The sequence below is a fragment of the Callospermophilus lateralis genome, chromosome 10 (genome assembly GCF_048772815.1).
Source record: "Callospermophilus lateralis isolate mCalLat2 chromosome 10, mCalLat2.hap1, whole genome shotgun sequence".
NCBI lineage: Eukaryota > Metazoa > Chordata > Mammalia > Rodentia > Sciuridae > Callospermophilus > Callospermophilus lateralis.
Window position 1 is genome coordinate 53,641,831 of NC_135314.1, and position 18,336 is coordinate 53,660,166.

At 37.7% G+C, this 18,336-nt stretch overlaps 1 protein-coding gene, 1 non-coding gene and 1 pseudogene across 2 annotated transcripts in view; all 3 read left to right on the forward strand.

Moving 5' to 3' along the window:
• Snx4 (sorting nexin 4) overlaps window positions 1-18,336 on the forward strand; it is a 62,613-nt gene that overhangs the window by 6,317 nt on the left and 37,960 nt on the right. Inside the window, exons 2-5 of the mRNA XM_076867514.1 lie at window positions 4,686-4,807; window positions 9,107-9,242; window positions 9,317-9,466; window positions 16,283-16,330. Coding sequence (XP_076723629.1) covers window positions 4,686-4,807; window positions 9,107-9,242; window positions 9,317-9,466; window positions 16,283-16,330 — 456 coding nt within the window. The remainder of the gene's footprint in view (window positions 1-4,685; window positions 4,808-9,106; window positions 9,243-9,316; window positions 9,467-16,282; window positions 16,331-18,336) is intronic.
• Window positions 6,695-8,121, forward strand: LOC143408413 (poly(rC)-binding protein 2 pseudogene; annotated as a pseudogene).
• On the forward strand, window positions 17,697-17,803 carry LOC143409084 (U6 spliceosomal RNA). Its single transcript, XR_013092595.1, has one exon. It is a non-coding gene; the product is annotated as a U6 spliceosomal RNA (small nuclear RNA).

Genomic DNA, 18,336 nt, shown 5'->3' on the forward strand with positions numbered 1-18,336 from the left:
GGCCAAAGTTAGAAACTTGTTAGTAGCTTGACTGGAATTAAATTAGTGCTCTTTCCTTTAAGCCATTTTGTTTCTTTAAAAAGGAAAGAAGGACAGAGGGAAGGAAGATGGGAAGGAAGGAAACTTTAAATTAGTCTTGTAAGTTGTTCCAGTACTGTGTTTTAAGGTTTTTAGTGTAGTTATGCTTAAGTTGCAATTTAGAGAAGGAAATAGAGGCTATAGAAGATGTGTTGATCTATCTGAGTGTTCAGTGGCCAGAAGTTTGCTGTATCAGCCTTATTTTTGATTTTGCAGATTGGACAATCACCGTGTTCCAAAGGGTGGTGGAACACTGCCTAGGAGTCATGAGACTTCTGGTCTTCTGTCTCAGCAATCATCATTCTTGAAACTCTGCTGTGGCTTTTTCTGTATTCTTTTCCTTGTGTGAGTCTTAAATCCTTTTCTTTTCCATTGTTTAATTAGAAATCTCCTGTCATTTCCTTTTGTACATTTCCCTGTGAGGAAGAGTACATTTATTTTTGAAAGTATAGTCAGTTTTACTTAAAATCACTTGGAAAATGGAAAAAATGAGAGGGGAATCAAATCTCTAAGAAAGTAGTAATTAGCCCTAGCAGAAGGGATTGGAAAGAGCAAGGGAATAGGAGACTACTCCTCCAGACTGGAAGATTCCATTGAATTGACAGTTAAGAGGCAGGGTGGGGCTTATGGAATTTGCCAGAGGAGAACCATTGCCTGAGGAATTTGTAAGTGAATTTTTTAAGCCTGCAAGTGCTCATGGAGCAGAGTACTTAAAAATTCCAGTGCACAATTAGCACCTTCTCTGACTGACAGCAGAGAACTGAGTAGACCAGAACTATAAATAGGTTTGAGGTATTATGAGGGTGAGGATAATACAAAAAGAGGGGAGAAAATTTATAGGCATAGTGCTGTAGTTTGGACCCAACATTTTTGGGGTTATGTGTTAAATGCTTGTTCCCCAACCTGTGGCACTACTGGCAGCTGGTGGAGATGGGGCCTAGTGAAATAAAGTTGAGTCATTAAGGACATGCCCTTGAAGGGGATATGAGACTAAGGCTAAGAGACCTTAGCCCTCTTCTTTCTCTTTGCTTCCTTGCTGCTATTACGCAGTTTTGTTCCTTTGTGCACTTTCACTCATGATGTGCTGCCTTGCTACAGGGACTAGAACTTCCAAAACTGTGAACTAAAAGAAACATTTCCTCTTTTTTTTTTTTTTGGTAGTGCTGGGATTGAATCTAGGGCCTTGTGCATGTAAGGTGGACACTCTACCAACTGAGCTATATCCCCAGCCCCAGAAACCTTTCCTTTTTTAAAAAAATTTTTATTTATATCAGTTGTTGATGGACCTTCATGGTTTTTTTTTATTTATATGTGATGCTGAGAATGGAACCCAGTGCCTCACACATTTGAGGCAAGTGCAATACCAATGAGCCACAACCCCAGCCCCCCTTTTCTTCTTTTAAGTAACAGAAAGCTCACATGCAAGTTATAGAATATATCAGTTAAGCAAGCTAAGCAGCAGATGATTAAATCATACTCAGGAAATTTTTATTTTATTGAATTTATTATTTTTTTTCTACCAGGGGTTGATTTCAGGGGTGTTTAATTACTGATCCACATCCACAGTTCTTTCTTTCTTTTTTTTTTCCTGTTTTTTCTTTCATTTTCAGATAAGATCTCATTTAGTTGCTTAGGACCTTGCTAAGTTGCTGAGGCTGGCTTTGAACTTGTGATCCTCCTGCTTCAGCCTCCCAAGCTGCTGGGATTATAGGTGGGTGCCACCATGTCGAGCTCAAGAAATTTTTTAAAAGTTATTTTCTAGCTCAGTGATGATTTTCCGATGTTTTTGAAGGTGACTCAATTTTGTTTTGGGTTTTTTCTTTTCTTTTTTTTTTTTTTTTTTTTTTTTTTATGGTGCCAGGGACTAAACACAGGGATGAACTATCACTGAGCTACATTCTCAGCCCTTTGTATTTTTTATTTGAGACAGGGCCTTGTTTAGTTGCCCAGGCTGGCCTCAAACTTGTGATCTGCTCAGCCTTCCAAATAGCTGGGATTATAGGTGTGTGCCACCATACCCAGCTCTGTTTATTTAAATATTTACTACAATTTTCAGGTTTTGTATATTGAGCTTGTATTTATTTTTATTATCAGACAAACTTAAACTTACCAGGTATTGATAGACCCAACCTGATCTTTTCTTAAAATTGGGCATCTCGCCACAAAGCCATGAAAAGATAATTTCGGCTTTACTATAAATTACTGCAAATTCTGAACCTGCTTGGAATGCCTGCCCATGCCTTGAACTCACCCATGTCTGGCTCTCTGACCAGATAGCAGCCCACTCTGAAACTTTAGTGACACCTCATAAATATTGGCCTTCCCTGGCCAGACAACGACCCTCTCTGAGGCTCTAATGGTCCTCATAAATTCTGATGTTGGGGCCAGCAAAAAATGTAAACTACCATTAGTGTGATGCTTGTCAGAGTTCTGTTATCTGTAACCCCCCTTTTGTGTAACTTTCTGGGCTATAAAGCTGGGCTGTAGGAAAGGTAGGGTTGCTGTCTTATTCCCACCGTTTTTGGGAGAGAGAGGCAGCCCGGCCGGTTGAAATAATAAGCTTGCTTTAATTTGATTTGAATTGGAGTCAGTGGTCTTTTCTTGCGTCCTGGTCTAACAGTATGATGACACATACCTATAATCCCAGGGCCTTGGGAGGCTGTGGCAGGAGGGTCACAAGTTTGAGACCTGCCTTGGCAATTTAGCAAGACCCTCAGTAACCTAGTGAGAACCTGTCTCAAAAGGAAAAAGGACTAGGGATGTAGCTCTGTGTTCAAGTGCCCGTGTACCCCCTCCACCCCCCCAAAAAAAAGATAGAAAAACTTAAGCAAATATTGGCTAATTGGTAATATGGAGCTGCATGCCAGGCAACTTTCAAAACTCTTTTCATACATAGATTCATTAAATGTTCTCAGTGACTGTTGAGTTAGGTACTGTCTTTGTTTGTACTGCCATAATAAAATCCCAAAGACCTTACTTCTTAATACCATTATTTTGAGGGTTAGGATTTCAGCATAGGAGTTTTGAGAGACATAACATTCAGTTCATTTTAGGTGCTGTTGTTTTCATTTTACAGATGAGGAAACTGAGGCAGAGAGAGGTTTGATAATTTGCCCAGAGTTAACACAGCTAATGTGTAGCAATGATGGTATTCAAATTCTGGCAAGACAAGCACTGTTATTGAGTCACATCCCTAGTGACTTTATAATTTTTATGCTTTGGGTTGTGTTTTTTGGGGGATATGTGTGTGTATACTGGGGATTGAATTTAGGGGCACTCAACCATTGAGCCACATCCCAGCCCTATTTCATATATTGTTTAGAGATTCAGGGTCTCACTGAGTTGCTTAGCACCTTGCTTTTGCTGAGGCTGGCTTTGCATTTGTGATCCCCCGCCTTAACCTCCTAAACTGCTGGGATTACAGGTGCCTGACCTTGGGTTATGTTTTAAATCCTAACTGACTTTATTTTGTTTTTGTTCTGTCATATTTTATACTTTCTTACTTGGTTTCTATTTTGGGGTTTTCCTTTATAGACCATAATTTCTTTTGTTTTATCCTCAGCAGTAATTTGGCAGGTATGTGTCCTTTTTCCTCCCCAATACATAACTGTAACAAAGTTATTTATATTATTTATAACCATTTCAAATTTTTTTTAAAAATCTCAAATTTATGAGTAAGTACAGTACAAAGAACCTTTTTTGCTGAACTATTTGAAATCAGGTTGCCAACATGAATGTTGCCTATTCTCATCTGCTTATGTATTTCAGGGACAAAGACATTCTCCTACCTTACCATAACACTACCTTCAAAATCAGGAAAAAAACATCCATAAATGAGTATTATCTAATCCTCAGACTCTATTTGTGTCTCTAGAGTCTGAGGATTAGATAATACTCATAATGTATAATGTTCTTCAGGATTAAATGATTCAGTGCAGAGTCTTTATTGAATTTAGTTGTAGCTAAATTCTTTGGTCTTCTCCAATCTCGAGATTGGGTCACTACCAATGTGCACAGACCTGAAATTGATCTTAATTAACTATACTTTGTTATCCAAGCCTTCCTCTGGAAGTTGTAAGCTTTCTTCAGACTACAGAGTTCCCAAATATTTATATCACAGTCTTCCAGTGTATTTGTTGTCTAGATGGGAAGATAGTTTCCTGGTGCTTCCAGCTCTACTATCTTCCTAGAATCTTCTGTATATGTCTTTAAGATGTTTTCTTACACTTTTGTATATAGACTTATTTTGGGCCAGTTAAAGGAAATTTCTGAATTTTAATAAATGTATGGTTCCCGTTTAGATACCTCTGAAAAAGTTAATGTATTATAATATGTTGATAAAAAGTACTTGTCATTTGATGCTGTCATTTAGCAATCCCTAACAACTTAAGTAATATAACAAATTATCTAGAAATATGTACCAGTGATTTTTTGTTTTGTTTGTTTGTTTGTTTTGTGGTTCTGGGGATTGAACCCAGGGCCTTGCGCATGTCAGGCGAGCACTCGACCAACTGAGCTGTATCCCCAGCCCCCAGTGATGAGTTTTATTAAATTAGCTGTGGGCTTCTCAATAACATCTCAAAGTTTTTTTGTTCCATTTTGTCCAGATGACAGAAAATAATTTTGGATTAAAGAAGATAGAAATCAGTGTTTCAGAGGCTGAAAAGCGAACTGGAAGAAATGCCATGAACATGCAAGAAACATATACTGCTTACCTCATTGAAACAAGGTTGGTGATGAGAATTAGACTTAAGTTTAGATAGAAAGCTTTTTTTCTGGTTGCTTTAGTTTAAAGTTTGGTGGAATAAGATTGTGTAAGGATAAAGTCACTGGTTTTTAATTCCCTTTTTCCCTTTGAAGTTTTTGTGTGTGTTCCTGTTCATAGGAAGATTTGGTTTTTTTTTGGGGGGGGGTGCTGAGGATTGAACCTAAGGCCTTGATGGTATAGGAGATGTACAGATAGTTTAGGTATTATTGAATAATCATTCCATGATTGGATAAATGGGGTAGTTTGGGGGGTCCACTGAAGTCCTACCTATGTTTTGGCATTTTGCACTGAATAGATCCTTCTTTAAATGACCATTATTGGGGGAGGTACTGGGGATTGAACCCAGGGGCACTTAACCACTGAGCCATATCCCCAACCCCCACCCCTTTTTAAAAAATTTTTATTTTTTGAGACAGAGTCTCGCTAAGCTCTTATTAGGGTCTCACTAAGTTGCCAAGGCTGGTCTTAGACTTGCAATCCTCCTGTCTAAGCCTCCCAAGTTGCTGGGATCACAGACATACACCACACTTGGTTCCTTTTTTTTTTTTCTTTTTTGTTATGCAGGTTTTCTACCTGCCTTGTAGGTGTGCTGGTGGTTATAGGCTTTATTTATTAGCAAGATATTGAACCCAGGAATGATTTCCCATTGAGCTATATCCCCAGCTTTTTTGGGGGGAGGGGTGCCAGGGATTGAACTCAGAGGGTACTTGACCATTCACTGAGCCACATCCCCAGCCCGATTTTGTATTTTATTTACAGACAGGGTCTCACTGGGTTGCTTAGTGCCCTACTTTTTGCTGAGGCTTGCTTTAAACTTGCGATCCTTCTGTTCAGCCTCCCAAGCTGCTGGAATTACAGATGTGCCCCGCGCCTGGCTTAGTTTTATTTTTGAGACAGGGTCTCACTAAGTTGCTTAGGGCCTTACTATATTTTTGAGACTGGCCTGGAACTTGCAGTCCTCCTGCCTTAGCTTCCGGAATCCCTGGGATTACAGACATGCACCATTGTGCCCAGTGTAAGATGTAGGTTTTGTTGGTAGCTAATTTGAAACTTGAGATTAACCCAAATATTTCTTCAGCTAGGGTTAGAAATCTGTTTGTATTAATTTTTTGTTGTTTTATCTTGTGTTTTGTGGGGGGGGGGATTTGTTTCTGGTGTGGTTTTTTTTTTGTGTGTGTGTGTGTGTGTGTGCTGGGGATGACCTATGGCCTTCTTTAAGCTGGGCAAGCACTCTACCTCTGAGCTGTATATCCCAGGACTTTTTTAATTGTTTTGAGGCAGGTCTCACTAAGTTTCTCAGGCTGGCATTGACCTTGTGATCCCTCTGCTTCAATCTCCTGAATTCACTGGAATTATAGGCCTGTGCCACCCTACCTGGCTTCCTGGATTAGAATGGTCGTTTGTTATAGCTAATGCTTAGGTCAACTCTTTAAGATGAGTTTTGCTTTAATAGTTCCATATTTTTCCACAGAAGCCATTTGTACACTTTTGTATTTCATATTTTGTTTCCTTTTTATTAATGCATAATTAAATAGCTTTAGTGGTAAACTTAATATATAAATAATAAAAGCAAGCAACTATTGCCAGATGTGGTGGTATATACCTGTAGTCCCAGCTATTCAGGAGGCTGAGGCAGGAAGATTGCTTTGGGTCCAGGAATTCGAGGTTCTCCTGGGCAACATAGCAAGACCCTGTCTCAAAAAGACAAAACCAAAAACTTAATAACTATTTTTCTGAGCATAGAGTGAGATAAATATGTTTTCAAATTTTACTTATTTCTGAAACTGATGTAGCCTCTGGGTCTTTATGCACATTGTGGCATATGTGTATTTCTTGGAGGACAAATGAATTATTGTCAAGCAAGTAATTAGAAAATGAGAAGGTCTTCAGACCAGCAGAAGCAGCAGCCGGAGCAGCTGCAGCCTGTGCCCTCTGCCACCGCCCCCCCCCCCTTCCTCTTTCCTCCTCTTACTCCTACACCCCGGCCCACCAGTTTTTGGCTTTCACCCCCACCAGTGACGAAAGACTTGACCACTCGAAGTCCAGCTCCCCATAACACTGCTCGACATGGACACCGATGTGATTGAAAGTGGATTAAATGTCACTTTCACCATTTGCCTACTTATGCATGGAAAGGAAGTTAGCAGTATCATCAGAAAGAAAGGAGAATCAGTTGAGAAGATGCTCAAGGAGAGTGGTACATGCATCAATCTCTTAGAAGGGAATTGTCCCCAAGAGAATTATCACTTTGGCTGGACCCATCTTCATAGCCTTTGCGATGATCATTGACAAACTGGAAGAGGACATTAGCAGCTCTATGACCAATAGCACAGTTGCCAGTAGACCTAGTCACTCTGAAGCTGGTGGTCCCTGCTAGTGTGGCTCTCTTATTGGTAATGGTGGCTGCAAGATTAAGAAAATATGAGAGATTACAGGGGTTCAAATCCAGGTGGCAGGGGATATGCTCCCCAATTCAACTGAGTGGGCCATCACTATTGCTGGCATTCTGCAATCTATCATTGAGTGTGTCAAACAGGTCTGTGTGGTCATTTTGGAGTCCCTACCCTGAAGGGTGTTACCATCCCATACCTGCCCAAGCCATCAAGTTCTCCAGTCATCTTTTCAGGAGGTCAGGACAGGTATAGCACAGGCAGCCACAGTACGAGCTTTCTTCACACCACCCTGCCCATGTTCCTCAACCCTGACCTAGAGGGACCACCTCTAGAGGCCTATACCCTTCAAGGACAGTATTCCATTCCACAGCCAGATTTGACCAAGCTGCACCAGTTGGCAATGTAACAGTCTCATTTTCCTATGACGCATGGTAATACTGGATTCAGTGCAGGTTTGGATTCATCTGCTCAGACTACTTCTCATGAACTCACCATTGCAAACGACTTGACTGGCTGCATAATCTGGTGTCAAGGCACCAAAATCAATGAGATCCGTCAGATGTCTGGCACAGATCAAAATTGTGAACCCAGTGGAAGGATCCACTGATAGGCAGGTTACTGTCACTGGATCTGCTGCCAGCATTAACCTGGCTCAGTATTTAATCAAAGTCAGGCTTTCCTCGGAGACGGGTGGCATGGGGAGCAGCTAGAACAATGCAGATTCATCCATAATCCCTTTCTGCTGTTCACCAACACCCATAATCCATCTGCGTAGTTTCCGAACAGTCAGCGATTCCAGGTTTTAAATAGTTTGTAAATTTTCAGTTTCTACACACTTTATCTTCCACTCATGATTTTTTAATTAAAGCGTTTTAATTCCTTTTTCTGTTCAGCTGTTAATGCTGAGGTCTATATTTAGTTTTATAAGCTTCTCCCTTTTTTTTTTTTTTTGGCTCATGAATTTTTCTGTTTGTTATGGAAATGTAAGAGTGAACTATTAATAATTTCAGTTTAGTTCTGCAATAGGAATTTTTCAAAAAAATTTTTAAAAAAAGAAAATAAGAAGGTTTAAAAGATTGATGGTTTATAACAGTGCTTGCATTGGGAGACTTTTCAATAGTCAAAATACTTTAAAATGTCCTTTATATAATTTTACCCTTTCTCCCAAATATAAGTTGAACTGTGTATAGATGAGACATGGCATTTTCCGCGAGCTCTTTATAATTATAATTGAAGATGAGAATTGATGAATTTTTATAACTTCTCTTCTGCACACTTTCACAGCTAATTAATATTTTACTCTTGTGCATATCTCTTGATACTCAGATTCATTTAATTCATTTATAACCTGAATTGAGGTTTTGTGGGTCTTAGTCTTTGTTGTGAATGTTGTCATCTCATTGGGCAATAGTGAAGTTAAAATTACTTTCTTCTTAATAGACTAGCTAGCTGAGCCTGACTTTTATCATACTGTAAAACCAATATGAGATAGATTGAGGCTTTCAGAATATTCCTAATACAATTATTAGGTTCAAATCATTTTTCTATAATAGGAAATAAAGTGCTTAGGAGTAAGGGCTTGGTATCAGGTTGATCTGAGTGCTCTACCCACAGATCCTTGTGATTATAAGCAGAGCACATATGTGCAGCTGCTTCCTCATCTGTAGAATGAGGATAGTAAATCCCTGTTTCACCAGGTTGAATAAATTAGTGAAAAAATACATGAAAGTTCTTTACTCAATGCCTGGTTGAAAAGCAGTTAGGAAATAGAAGCAAATAGTACTTAGAGGTATACTTTTTAGAGGATGTTTTGTTTATGTGTATGTATTTTTATAAAGTAATAAAAATGTTTTTTGATTCCTTTAAGGTCAGTTGAACATGCTGGTGGTCAGAGTGTCCTAACAGACTCACTGTGGAGGAGATATAGTGAGTTTGAGTTGTTGAGAAACTACCTTTTAGTTTACTATCCACATATTGTTGTGCCACCTCTACCAGAAAAACGGGTAAGAAGCAAGATGGCAGTAGTTAAAAGTACTATACATTGAGACTCTTCTTAATGATTGTTTTATTTACCTAGGCAGAATTTGTTTGGCATAAACTCTCTGCTGACAACATGGATCCGGATTTTGTGGAAAGACGACGGATTGGTTTAGAAAACTTTCTCTTAAGAGTTGCTTCACATCCTATCCTTTGTAGAGACAAAATCTTCTATTTGTTTTTAACACAGGTATCTTTTTAAAATGTTCATTTGACTTCTTTTTTTTTTTAATGACAAATCCCACTAATATGTAAAATTATAATGCACCTATTTAAAAAATGTAGAATGTTTATTTCTTTTTTAATAAAAACATGTTTTGAATCAGAGTCTCAATGAATTGCAGGAGCTGGCCTTGAACTTGTGATCGTCTTGCCCCAGCCTCCCAAATAGCTGGGCTTACAGGCATGCACCAACTCAGCCAGCTAAACTGTAGAATGCTTTTATTTTGGTACAGAAATTGAAACCCAGGGACACTTCACCACTGAGCTATACCTTCAGGCCTTTTTTTATTTTTTTATTTTTTATTTTGATATGGGGTCTCCCTATGTTGCTTAGGGTCTTGCTAAGTGCTGAGGCTGACCCCAAACTTGTAATTCTCCTTAGCCTCTCTTTTTTTTTCCCTATAGCTTTATTGAGATAAAATTAAAGTACAATAAAATGTACATATTTTAAGTATGCAATTTGATCAATTTTGACTTGTATGCAACCAGTACAATCAATATAGAAAGCATTTCTACAAGTTGTTTTTAATTTGAAATCATGCAAACTGTATTTCCTGAATGATTTATTAAACCTTAAGATATATAGATATACACCTCACCCCACATGTCAACTATTTCAAAATTAAGTGGCATGCTTATCTCAGAGGTCAAGGAAGAAAGCATAAGAAAAGTAATTAAAAAGTGCTTTGAACTAAGTGATAATCAAAGCTTAAAATATCAGGATCTCTGGGATGGAACAGTACTCAGATGAACATTTATAACTTAAAGTACTTGTATTAGAAAGAAGGTAGAATAACAAATTATTTTCAAATTATGTAGTAGGAAAGAAAAAATAAGAGTAGGAGCAGAAATATATGAAATAGAGAAGAAATAATACAGCTAAAAGTTGATAAAACATAAACCAGTATATTCAAGAAAAAGCAAGAACACAAAAATTAACATCAGTGGAGAGGGAGCTATCAAAATAACCCTACAGATGCTGAAAATATACTAAAGTAATATTACAATTGTATGCCAACTTATGGGATAGCTTACATAACATGTTCTATATTAGAGAAGGATCTGTGTGCTACTGAGAAGAATATGTATTCAGTCATTAATGGATGAAATATTCTATATATGTCTGTTAAGTCTAAATTATCAATTGGTTTGTTTGGTTTTTTTTTTGTACCAGGGATTGAATTCAGGGGCACTTGGCCACTGAGCCACATCCCTTGCCCCATTTTGTATTTTATTTAGAGACAGGGTCTCACTGAGTTGCTTAGCGCCTCCCTATTGTTAAGGCTAGCTTTGAACTCTCGATCCTCCTGTCTTAGCCTCCTGAGCTGCTGGGTCAATGTATTTTTTACTTAGCTTTATGTAGTTATTGCAGGATCTATCCAGTGGTGATAGAGGCATGCTAAAGTTACCCAGTATTATTGTGCTGTGGTCTGTTTGATTCTTGAAATTGAAAAGGGTTTGATGTATGTAGATGCTCTATTGTTTGGGGCATAAATATGTACGGTTGTTATATATTATAGACCTATAATTCCCTCACGCAGCATGAAATGGCCTTCTTTGTCCCTTCTGATTAACTTTGGCTTGAAGTCTACTTTATCTAATTTGAGGATAGAAACCCCTGCTGATTTACAGGATCCATGTGAGTGATATGTTTTTTCCCATCCTTTCACCTTTGGTCTGTGGATGTGTTTGCCTATGAGGTGAGTCTTTTGGAGATAGCATGTTGTTAGGTCTTGTTTTTTAATCCAGTCTGCCAGTTTGTTTCTTTTGATTGATGACTTTAGGCCATTAATGTTCAAGGTTATTATTGAGATATGATTTATATTCCTGGTCATTTGGGTTCATTACTAGTTTTTAATTTGAATTAGTTTCTCCTTTGATTAACTATTCCTTTAGTGTAGTTCCTCATTTTGCCAGTTTTCACTTTTTTTTTCATTTCATCTTTTTTTTTTTCAGATACTTATATGGGTTTATTTTATTTTATTTTATTTTATTTTAATTAATTTTTATTGTTGGTTGTTCAAAACATTACATAGTTCTTGATATATCATATTTCACACTTTGATTCAAGTGGGATATGAACTCCCATTTTTATCCCGTATACAGATTGCAGAATCACATCAGTTGCACATCCATTGATTTACATATTGCCATACTAGTGTCTGTTGTATTCTGCTGCCTTTCCTATCCTCTACTATCCCCCCTCCCCCTCCCCTCCCCTCTTCTCTCTCTACCCCCTCTACTGTAATTCATTTCTCCCCCTTATATTTTTCCCCCTTTCCTCTCACTTCCTCTTGTATGTAATTTTGTATACCCCTGAGGGTCTCCTTCCATTTACATGCAATTTCCCTTCTCTCTCCCTTTCCCTCCCACCTCTCATCCCTGTTTAATGTTAATCTTCTTCTCATGCTCTTTGTCCCTACTCTGTTCTTAGTTACTCTCCTTATATCAAAGAAGACATTTGGCATTTGTTTTTAAGGGATTGGCTAGCTTCACTTAGCATAATCTGCTCTAATGCCATCCATTTCCCTCCAAATTCTATGGTTTTGTCATTTTTTAATGGAGAGTAATACTCCATTGTGTATAAATGCCACATTTTTTTTATCCTTTCGTCTATTGAAGGGCATCTAGGTTGGTTCCACAGTCTTGCTATTGTGAATTGTGCTGCTATGAACATGGATGTAGCAGTGTCCCTATAGTGTGCTCTTTTTAGGTCTTTAGGGAATAGACCGAGTAGGGGAATAGCTGGGTCAAATGGTGGTTCCATTCCGAGCTTTCCAAGAAATCTCCATTCATTTCATCTTCATGGAATATATTGTTGAAAAAATTCTGTAGTGTAGGCTTTCTGTTGCAAATTCTTTAGTTTATCATAGAAGATTTTTATTTCATCTTCAAATCTGAAGCTTAATTTTGCTGGATATAGGATTCTTGGTTGGCATTCATTTTCTTTCAGAGCTTGGCATATGTTATACTAAGGACCTCATAGCTTTGAGGGTCTGGGTTGTGAAATCAGCTGAGATCTGAATTGGTTTCCCCCTATATGTATTCTGATATTTTTCTCTTGTAGCCTTTAAAATTTTATCCTTATTTTGTATGCTAGGCATTTTTATTATAACATGGCTTGGTTTGGGTCCTGTAAGCCTCTTGTATTTGATTTTCCATTCATTCTTTAGGTTTGGGAAATTTTTCTGATATTTTTTCATTTAAAAGATTTGTGCATTCCTTTGGTTTATATCTCCACATCTTCATCTATCTCAATAAATCTCAAATTTGGTCTTTTGATGTTATCCTATAGTTCTTGAAAGTTCTATTCATGATTTCTTAACATCTCTCCATGGTCAACTCTGTTTTTAAGATTTTATGTTTTGTCTTCATTGCCTGAGGTTCTGTCTTCCAAGTGGTCTAGTCTGTTTATAATGCTTTCTATTGAATTTTTAATTTGATCTATTGTTTCCTTCATTTCAAGGATTTCTGCCCCCCCCATCCCCCACCCCCATCTCTGCTTCTTTATTGAAGTGATCTTTCACTTCCTGTAGTTTCTTTCTGGTTTCATTTTTTATTCTGCCCTTTATTTTGCAGATCAGTTTAACTATGTACATTCTAATCTCTCTCTGACATTTCTTCCACTGTGTGTCAATGGATTCTATTCTGGAGTATTTTGGCTTGTTTGGGGTGATTTGTTCCCTTGCTTTTTAATGTTTTTTTGTGTGTGTCTACCCTTTAACAATATGGATCTGAGGCAGTAGAGTTTCTACCCTGTGGACTTATAATCTCCCTAAAGGTTTCCAGTACCTCACCATTTAGGGGGAGACAAATAATAACAACAACCAATGCAAACAATATAAAGCATTAAACCAAATAATTCCTGCTATGACATCTACAATGTTAATTAACACAATAAACAGAAATGGTGAACAGGGAAAATGACAGAAGTGATATAGGATGTGATGATTATGAGGAAGAGAAAAGAAGAAGTAAAAAATTAAAGGAAGAGTGAAAGAGAACAATAGATATTGGCGATAACAGAGGAAAGGAGAATCAAGGGAAACAGGAGAAAAAAACATATAAAGTAAAATGTTTTTTTAAAAATTGAAAATAAAAATAATATAAAACAAAACTAAAATATACTAATCAAATGTCCTGGTTCACAAAAAACCAATCCATGAAAAATTGCTGGCTTCAAAAATGCTAGAAGTGAGGGGGAAAAAAGCCAAATATGAATATGTATAAATGTCCATGTACCATTAAGGTCACAGTTAAACAGAAAAAGAATTTTTTTTTAAGAAAAGGATCTTGATGAAAAGTTAAAAAATTCTTTCCGTTGGAGTTCAAAAGATTTTCAGCTTCTCTTGTCAGCAGTTTTAGGTGGGATAATCTGGAGCTGATGCTCCACCCTCTTTATTGCTAGAGTGAGAGATGTAATCCAGTAGGTGGAGTTCTTGGAGGCAGGGTTTAGGTTTAGGTGGGTTCCAGGCTCTTTGCTGATTGCCAGTTGTTCTAGAGATTTAAAATCAGCACCTCCAGCACCCAGCACTTGCAGGTCCACGCTCAAACACTGTATCCTAGGGATCTCCCCTGGATTCTACTTGTGTTTTGGGGGACCCAATTTTTAGTCCTTTACATCACCTGCGGACCCCACATTTCCTCTCAAGTTCAGTCTCCAGAGAAGAGAATCTCTCCTGCCTTTGCCCTTCCAAGTTCCCAGCCAGATGCATCTCTCTCAGCAGGTCCTGTGAACAGTCGGATTGGAGAAGGAGAGATAGAGCCAAGTAGGTTTTCACAACCAGTTGTCCACTTTGTCAAACTCTCTCCATGTTTGATTTTTCTCTTGGTCACTTAAACACACTCTATTTTGTGCAGTGTATGTTTACCAGGCCTGTATTTTGAGCCAAACTCAGTTTTGCCAAGAATGGGCCCCCTCAGGTGTGACTCCCGCAGTGGCTACAAAATGGTTCCTTCCTTTGTCTTCTACATTCCTTCTGGAAAGATGGTGGCTTCTTTCTCCGCACACAAATATTGTGCGGCATATCTTTCAGGTTTGCTGGGCAATGCCCTTGATCTCTAAATGCTCTGTACACACCTCAAGCCTCCCCAAAATGCGGGTTCCTTTCATTTCCTTATCCCTCCACAACTGTGGCTGGTGCTTTTGACTCAGTTACTGCAGCGACTATGCCTCTAGGGATTTCTTCCTTATTTTATTATATCCAACTTCCTGTGTCCCCAGTCTGCTTTGAATGTCTAGTTTTAAATTCCAGTAAAGTCCCCCTGCTTTTTTTTTTGTTGTTGTTCACCCACTTTGCTGGGAAGCTGCCTGTTTGTTTTCTTGGTTTCACTATGGAGCAGCCAGGAACATGACCTCTTCTTATTCCATGATCTTGAACACACACACACACACACACACACACACACACACACATACCCCTGCATGTTAGCCTTTCGAGTTGCTGAGATTACAGGTGTGCACCACCTAGAATGCTTATTTATTCATTTATTTATTTGTACTGGGGATGGAACCCAGGGGTGCTTGATCACTGAGGCACACCCCAGCTCTTTTTTTTATTTGGGTATGAGGGATTAAACACAAGGATGCATAACCACTGAGCCACATCACCAGCCCTTTTTATTTTTTATTTTGAAGCAAGGCCTTACTAAGTTGTTTAGAGCCTCAGTAAGTTCCTGAGGCTGGCTTTGAACCTGCAATCCTGCCTCAGCAGCCTAAGCCACTAGGATTATAGCCATGAGCCAGCTCTTGTTATTGTTTATTTTGAAACGGAATTTTCCTAAGTTGCTTGGGGTCTTACTAAATTTGCTGAGGCTAAATTCAAACGCAGTCCTCCTCTCTCAGCCTGCAGAATCACTGGAAAAAAAAAGTTTGAGACACCACACTTGATTATAATGCTTATTTTTCCCCAATTTTTATTTGATTTTTAAAAATAAATGACAACAGAACGCATTACAATTCATATTACACATAAAGAGCACAATTTTTCATATCTCTGGTTGTATACAAAGTATATGGTTATAATGCTTATTTTTAAGGATGTTTTTGGAGCAGGTTTTTATGTGCAATTTAGTGGGTTGGGTTTGGATTTATTGAATTGTTTATTATTCAATTGCAGTATTCTTTTGGTTAGCTTTTTTTTTTTTTTTTTTTTTTGGCACTAGGGAATGAATTTACGGATACTCAATCTCTGAGCCACATCCCAGCCCTATTTTGTATTTTATTTAGAGACAGGGTCTCACTGAGTTGCTTAGTGCCTCATGATTACTGAGGCTGGCCTTGAACTCGAGATTCTCCTGTCTCAGCCTCCCCACCCGCTGGGATTACAGGCGTGCACCACTATGCCCAGCTTGGTTAGCATTTTTATACTTAATTGAAGATACTACACGTAAATGATATCAAAATTAGTCATCAGTTTTTTGAAGCCCTAATCTCTAAAATCTTGGGTCCAATTTCTGTTTTATCTTTTGAAATCTGAACTGTATGTTTAATTAAAAATTTTTGTTTTAGGTGTAGATGGACACAATACCTTTATTTTATTTATTTAGTTTTATGTAGTGCTGTGGATCGAACCCAGTGCCTGACACATGCTAGGCAAGCGCTCTACCACTGAGCTACAACTCCAGTCCCTTATGTTTAATTTTATAATGAAAGAGTTTTTGTAAACTTTTCTCTACCATTTCCCTTGAAATAAGAACAAAATAATACTGAATTATTTTGAAATTTTTTAATGTATTGTTTTGCTTTGTAGTAATGGTTTCTAAAATTAACTTTAATTTTTAGGAAGGTAACTGGAAGGAAACTGTGAATGAAACTGGATTTCAGCTGAAGGTAAGTATATTTGTATGAAGTAATTTGCCGTATTTCTTTACAGTTTCTAGCACAATGCTATACTCTTAATGGGTACTGGGTTAATTTTTTGAATGAATAAATGTCAGAAATCATCTTTGCATCTAATATTATTGATAAGCTTTTCAAAAAGAAACACCACAATTCACTTTTGATTTATGTAATTTTTGTTACTAGTTGGACTATAATGGTCAAATTTATTAATTTAATTTTATTAGATAAGATCATTTTGAAGCAGTAATCTAAATATAGGCTATAAATTTTTTCCCCCACAGTATAAACATACTTGTACATCTTTTTCTTCCCTCTTTCCTGACCATTTCCACGTGCACCCCTGTCTCCGACAATTGATCACTATTACCAGTGAATGGTACTTCTCAAGAGTCTAGCTTGGATTTTTCCACATGAGTAAACTAAAAGATGAGTTTTTGGTCATGCTGCTTCTGTCAGTTGGGACATGGTGGCCAGTTTGAAACCCATATAGGTATCATTTTGAAAGAGCATCTCTTAAGTGATAAATGCGTATTTAGTTTTCATACAGTTTTTTTCAAGTTTAATCATTAGAATTAATGTTTTGAAATGAGATTGTTATCCCACAATTGAGGAGTATTGTGGTGGTGAGATGGCTACCCTAATCTACTCTGCTCTCCAAATCTTTCCCCAAAGAAATCTATTGTAGGTTAAAAGCTTTTAAAAGTTTTCTCTCCTGAGAAGGTAGGTAGATAATATAATATAAATTTACATTAATTCAGATTGCACATTCGTAATCTGAAAATCTGAAATTCAAAGTAGTCTGAAATCTGAAATGCTTCAAAATCCATTTGAGGGGCTGGGGATATGGCTCAAGTAGTAGCGCGCTAGCCTGGCATGCATGCGGCCCGGGTTCGATCCTCAGCACCACATACAAAGATGCTGTATCCGCCGAAAACTAAAAAATAAATATTAAAAAAAATTCTTAAAAAAAATCCATTTGAGTGATGCCCACTCAATACGTTTTGGATTTAGGAATAGTTTGGATTATTATTATTCAATTTTTTTGGTACTGGGGATTTAATCCAGGGGCACTGAGCCACTCCCTAGCCCTCTTTTGTATTTTTATTTAGAGACAGGGTCTCACTGAGTTGCTTAGTGCCTCGCTTTTGCTGAAGCTGGCTTTGAATCACAATCCTCCTGCCTCAGCTTCCCAAGCCACTGGGATTATAGGCGTGAGCCACCACACTTGGCTAGTTTGTATTTTGAGATGAGGGATGTTCAACCAGTAGTCTATGAAAAATATTCCAACATCTCAAAAAACTCCAAAATCTAGACTTTTGGTCCCAACCATTTCAGATAAGAGATATTCAACCTGATGCTCATTTTGGCAGCATATATGCTAAAATTGAAATAATACAGAGAAGATTAGCATGGCCCCTGCCTAAGGATGATATATTAATTCATGAAGCATTCCATGGTTTTTATATAATTGAAGTGACACTGTGTGAATGTTGACAACGAATTCTGGATAAGTTTCTTTACATTGTTATGGAAGCAATATTCTATGTTATAATTTTTTTCTTTTTTGTACCAGGGATTGAACCCAGGGGTGCTTAACTACTGAGCCACCTCCCCATCCCTGTTTATTTTTTGAGACAGGTTTTGCTTAGTTGCTTAGGACCTTGCTAAGTTGCTGAGGCTGGCCTTAAACTTGTGATCCTCCTATCTCAGCTTCCTGAGCCTCTGGGATTACAGGCATGCACCACCATACCTGGCTTTATGTTATAAATTTTTAAATAAAATTCTATTGCTTGCAAAAAAAAAAAAAAAAACAGAGAAAAAGATACTCAACCTGTATGTAGCATATAAATTGGTAAACTATTCACAGGTTAATGTAGTACCAAAAGTCATTATGGTATATCCCGTAAGAAGAACAAAATATATTCATTCATTTAAAAAAATACCTCCCAGATCTTTATGTATTAGTATACAGGTAGTTGAATAGCACAAAATTA